We start from the raw sequence: 5,986 nt of genomic DNA, 5'->3' as shown, positions 1-5,986 counted from the left end.
CGGGGCTCACGAACCGGGTCCAATGCCCCCATGGGTCCCGGTTCTGGACTGAACCAGAACTAATGGGTTGACCCGGCCTGGACCTTTGCCTCCTTTTCTACTAGTGTGTACATTTGGGTCCTTGTTGATACGCTTCCGATTCTACCGCAATGTGAGTTTCTCATACATAGTTATTAACTAATTTATATTATTTATTTCAAAATAGTGGACAACTTATTTTGATTCTTCAAAGAATGTGCGGAAGATGGTAGACAAAACCCACTACACTGATGGCTCTGAATTAACTTATAAGGAAAAAAGTCATCTGATCACATTTTGTACTTATCTTGAGAATTAAAATACCTATTATCGAACTCCTCCAAATTATGGTGAATACGTGTCACAAGTGCACGTATTGAACCACGGTAACTTCTATGGAGATACCCTGGTAAGTTTTTTACTATTACGACATCCGTGCATCTTTTGCATACTTCTAAAACTAGTACATCATTGCTAACTACGAAGTTATTTCTATGTTTTTCAACAGAAACTCCCGATGGATTGTGTGCCTCATCTGATGTATCAGAATGGTCGCCTTGCAGTTCTGAACATACTGCCAGGTCAATCTAGGGAGCTCACTTATGCATATAGGATTTCTAAAACCGGTGAACACATGCTCATCAAAGAATGAAAAAAATGTTTGGACATTCGCAAGGAGGTTCTTGGAAGTAACATTAAGCGAAAGGCAAGAATTGGAGACAGGATAATCTCCATTTTCCATAATGGAGAGTCAGGGGCTATCTTGTTTTTTGCTATATAACCTTAGAGAATGTAGTAGGTCCTAAGAGAATGTAGTAGGTCCTATAAGGTACAATATGTTTATTATGTGGTACAATGTGTTAGAGTTGATGATGAGGAGTACTTGTGATTACGACTAGTGACCAATTTGCTATGTGATGTCTCATTGATGAAAACGATGATCTTGAGAAGGTGTTATATGACAATGATGTATTATGATGATAAGTTGTTAATGTTATGATGATGATGATATTTATTATATCATTGGGTGAAAGAACCGCGAATTAGTTTCAAGTGGATGGACATCCACTCGAAAGTAGTCCACAGTTCTTTCACCCCGTGATGTAATAACTCATTATGATGTAAAAACAATCTCTAAATTCCTGTTGTATGAAAACTTGTGTAAAGGTGTATGAATACAACATGAAATAAAAAAGAAATAAAATACGAAATAATAGTAGTAGCGCGGGCAGGGAGAAGCGCTACTACTAATTACCAGTAGCGCTCCTCTGGGGAAGCGCTACTACTATGTCGATTTAGCAGTAGCGTGTGTTGAGGCACGCTACTGCTAACCTTTAGCTGTAGCGCCGTACCAGTAGCGCTCCTGCCCGCGCTACTGATAGGCCTAAAACTCTCGCTGCTGCTAGGCTTTTCCCTATTAGTGCAGGGAAGACTCAAATATATTCATGAATAATCTGATCATAAACTCACAATTCATCGGTTCCCAACAAACACACTGCAAAACGTGATTACATCGAATAGATCTCCAAGAACTTCGAGGAGTACATTGTATTGAAGATCAAAGAGAGAGAAGAAGACATCTAACTACTAGCTATGGACCCGTAGGTCTATGGTAAACTACTCACACATCATCGGAAGGGCAGCAAGGTTGATGGAGAGCCCCTCTGTGGTCGATTCCCCCTTCGACAAAGTAAGTGTAAGGCCTCCAGATGGGATCTCGTGAGAACAGAAACTTGCGGCGGTGGAAAAGTATTTCGGGTGGCTCTATGATGTCAGAGGAATATTTGAGAATTTATAAAGGCGGAATTAGGTCAAGAGGTGCCACAAGGGGCCCACAAGTCTGCACCCCCTCGGGCGCGTCTCCCGAGCTTGTAGCTCCCTCGTGGCTCTTAAGGTCTTCTCCTGAACCTTCTAGGATATCTTCTGGTCCAGACAAAACCAATCCAAAGTTTTTTCTCCGTTTGGACTCTATTTGATAATGATTTCCTGAAAAGCCAAAACAAAGCAAAAAGTAGCAGATGACACTAGGCAGTAGGTTAATAGATTAGTCCCAAAAAATAATATATAATTGCATAATTGCATAATAAACTTTCAAGATTAATACTATAATAGCATGGAACAATAAAAAAATATAGATACTTTGGAGACGTATCATGCACCAGGAAGAAGAAGAGTCGGGACTAAGGGCAGCAGCACCGCCAGCATACGAGAGGGCCCGACCTTGACCGTCAATGACGGTAACCGACTGGACGCAACATCAGGAGCAAACTAGGCCCGACCAGGTCCTGAAATGCCCGTAAATCTCACACCGTCACGCTACAGAAAGCATGCCATCGGCGTCGCCGCCCCCGTCCGAGCTGCCCTTCTGCTTCATAGCCATCCCGTTCGATGCAGCGAGGCCGCGCCAGAGCCATCCCACTAGGACTCAAATGGGGCCCTAAGGGCCCAGATCTCGGCCGGGGGGGAGGCGCCGCCAGCCACCCCGCGCCATTAGGCCGCCCCGCCGGCAACCAGCAGCGCCACCACCATGCCGGCTGCTGACCACCGCCACCAGGTCGCCGGACCGCAGCCAACCGAGTCACACCGCCGCCAACCCCCTGCCCCGGGAAGGAGGGGCGCACATGGGGAAAGGAGATCCTGCCGCCGAGGATACCACCCCAGCCAGATCTGAGGGCGCCCACCGGCGGCAGTGGGCAGGAGCAGGAGGAGGGTGGACGGAGGGAGGGGAACTACGCGCCGCCCCGGATGCCTCCGGGGAGACGGGCCAGGGCAGGGTCTGGAGGGTGGATCCGTCGGTCTTGATTGTATTTTTCCTTCTTTGTTCATATTCCTTTATGCAAAGACTAGCGTTCTGTTGTCTTTTCAGTTTTGTCATGTTGGTGTGTACGTGGCTTATACTATGATTTTATGATATAAATGAAAGATGTATTACCATGAAAAAAGACATCTATTGGTAATCACACGGCACGTCCTTGCAAAATCGTGATACCATTGTCAAAACCATTTTGGGTGGAGGAACCAAACGTGAATGACACATGAGTTGGTCGGAAAAACAAACTTTGTCTTTGTCTCGTAATTGAGTACCACTTGCGTTTTTGGCAAATCAAATGTATAAAAGGAAATAAAAATCTGTTTTCACACGTTTCTAACTAATCCTTCTCTTAACTTTGCTTGGATAAGTTGAGCACGTACGTGTCTAATGTATCCTTACCAGACAATATTCTAACTAATTGTTTAAAAAATAATATTCTAACTAAGTATTAAGCTTAGCTCGTGCATGAAGACAACCATCGATCCTATTATCAAGCAGAGCACACAACAAACAAAGCGGAAAAAGTGGTAGGCGACTATAGCTGGGGATGCCATGCCGGCGGCGAGGCAGCAGCAGCAGCAACAGCAGCCCGCGTGCGCGGCGTGCAAGCACCAGCGGCGGCGGTGCACGGCGGAGTGCCCGCTGGCGCGCTACTTCCCGCACGACCGCCCGGGCCTCTTCCGCAGCGCGCACCGCCTCTTCGGCGTCAGCAACATCCTCAAGACGCTCCGCCGCGCTGGCCCCGACCGCGCCCGCCGCGACGACGCCATGCGCGGCCTCGCCTACGAGGCCGCCGCCTGGGACACCTACCCGGCCGGCGGCTGCCTCCCCGCCATCGTGGCTCTGGAGAGCCAGCTCCGCCAGGAGCACGGCATCCTCCGCTGCCTCCAAGCCCAGATCCACCACTACCGCCGCCGCCTCGAGCCTTCCCCTCCCCTCTCCCTGCCGCCGCCCACCGGAGATGTACCTCCGGCGCCGACCGAGGGTAGCAACATGCACTACTTGGACGAGCACAAATATGTACCAGCATCGTCAGGATTATACGGTAATGACAACGGTGACGACGGCGTCGTTGCTGCACCGTCCCTGCCGTGGAAGATGCAGCCGCAGTACTACGAGGGCGCCATTGCCAACATGGGTGGCGTCGTCGGGCAAGAAGAAAACCAGTATCAGTTGTTATTCGATCACACTGCTACCGCTGGCGGCCATCAGCACGAGTATGACGAGATCTCGCCCTTCTTGGAACTGGAAGGCATCGACGCCGACGACCACCACGACCGCACGCCGCCGGATGAATCCAACAGGTAGTCATTTCTTCTTTTTTCTTCTCCTCCTTGAGTTAATTGCCCCCTTTGCACTGCCACGCCTCTGAATTACGACCTTGATTATGATTCTGTATTTCTGTTTAGTTTTATTTTCAACTGCCTATCTTCTAACAAACAATTGCACGTTGTTTGCCTCTTAAAGATACCAGCTAAATAATGATCCATCCATCATCGATGTATGCTAGCTCTTGAGGTGTGTCAATCTTGCACCAATCACTACGGTGTCATTGACGGCGACGTAGATGCATGTAATCGTCTGCATGCACGACTTGTACTCCCTCGGTTCCTAAATGTAAGTCTTTGTAGATATTTCATTATGGACCACATACGGATATATATAGACGCATTTTAGAGTGTAGATTCACTCATTTTGCTTTGTATGTAGTCCATAGTGGAGTCTATACAAAGACTTATATTTGGGAACGGAGGGAGTAGAATCTAGCTAGTGTTTGGGTGAATACTATGCATATGTATGTATCAGTGTATGTATGTATGTATTTGTGTGTAATTTTCTTCTCGCATGTATATACATTTGTTGCCATGCAAACATGGGACAAGTAAGTATATTCTCTTAATCCATCCATCTCGTTCGCTACATGCTAATCGCGTTGAGCAATGATTTTAATTAGTAGCACGTACTGTTAATGTCACTTGAATATATTCATGTATAATTGATGCCTCGTCTGCAGCTCGAATTCATGGAAGAAGAAGGAGATTAAACCATCCACGAAGATGGAGCTAAACTAATGATGAGCTGGGAAAAATACAACTAGGATAGTAGTTTCGCTTTGATATGCAAGAATAGCTTAATCAGAAGATGCCATCTTTTATTTGAGAAACTACTCATCAATGTCATTTTTATTATGTTTTGTGTGCTTTGTATTTCTGGTGAATCTTTATAATATTTCTAGGCCCTTTTCACACACAAGAAACCTTAGTCTTTGCTCGATTAGTAATTAGATGAGATCAGTAGTGGTCGCTAGCTAATCCACTTCAGATTTGTTTAGGTTCTTTTTATGGGGATATTGATGTGACTCAACACTTTCATGTCTGGTGTTGCAGATCAAAGAAATTATTTGTTGGAATTACATGTACCTTAGTTTAAGTTTCTTGCCATATCCTTCTCTTAGAATTGAGTCGGTTTTTCTATGCCTGTTGCCTCTTGGATTAATCCGCACAGGAATTATGTAAAAAAAAAAGAAGAAAAAGAAGAGAGAAATGAAGATTAGTTTTTCTAGAAGGATTAGTTTTTTTTACCTTTCCACATGAAAAATGAGATTAGTTTACGTGTCATATGCATGAGTGGGTATTGATCCAAACCAGTGTCTGGGTGCCATAAGAGCATGTACAATCCATTGATAAGACAGTCTTACCTAATACCATGCATGCCATTTAGAGAAGACAAAAAACATATTGCACAACGGAGTACTTTATCTCCTAAAGTAGTGGGGATTATACTAGAAAATGTGTAAATAAGAAAATGCATCTTACAGGATGGATAAAATTGTTTTATCTTGTTCCTAAAGGCCACCTCTTAGCTAAAACAAGGCAAGTCTATTTCTGTCATTTATCTATCCTCCAAATCAACAATTATCTTAGATGCATTGTTAGGATAGCAACATTGTACATGTCCTAAGGGCGTTGTTTTACCAGCGCCATGGGGCGTCGCTCACAACACCACATACATGAGGCACACCCAATGCACGAGGCGACCACACATGTCCAGCCAGCCACACACAAAGGACCACATGCATGCATTGTTATATTTTTTATGTTCTGATTTATGTTATATTTTTTTCATTTTTACTCTACATTTAGAAATGCTTTATTT

General features: G+C 45.0%; 1 protein-coding gene across 1 annotated transcript; it reads left to right on the top strand.

Annotated features, from left to right (window-relative positions):
* Positions 1–3,343: 3,343 nt before the first annotated feature.
* Positions 3,344–5,094, top strand: LOC123064805 (LOB domain-containing protein 4-like). Its single transcript, XM_044488210.1, has 2 exons — positions 3,344–4,134; positions 4,845–5,094. Exons 1-2 carry the CDS (start codon positions 3,383–3,385, stop codon positions 4,900–4,902), a joined length of 810 nt encoding a protein of 269 aa, XP_044344145.1. The 5' UTR covers positions 3,344–3,382; the 3' UTR covers positions 4,903–5,094.
* Positions 5,095–5,986: the final 892 nt, after the last annotated feature.

The sequence above is a fragment of the Triticum aestivum genome, chromosome 3B (genome assembly GCF_018294505.1).
Source record: "Triticum aestivum cultivar Chinese Spring chromosome 3B, IWGSC CS RefSeq v2.1, whole genome shotgun sequence".
Classification (NCBI taxonomy): Eukaryota; Viridiplantae; Streptophyta; class Magnoliopsida; order Poales; family Poaceae; genus Triticum; species Triticum aestivum.
The sequence above is the reverse complement of the archived record's forward strand: the minus strand, read 5'-3'. Positions and strand labels throughout refer to the sequence as shown.

Excerpts from the sequence above, each read along its gene's own strand:
- LOC123064805 (XM_044488210.1), top strand. The coding sequence starts at position 3,383 with ATGCCGGCGGCGAGGCAGCAGCAGCAGCAACAGCAGCCCGCGTGCGCG. Across the intron at positions 4,135-4,844 it reads CCGCCGGATGAATCCAACAG|CTCGAATTCATGGAAGAAGA; the intron begins GTAGTCATTTCT and ends CCTCGTCTGCAG.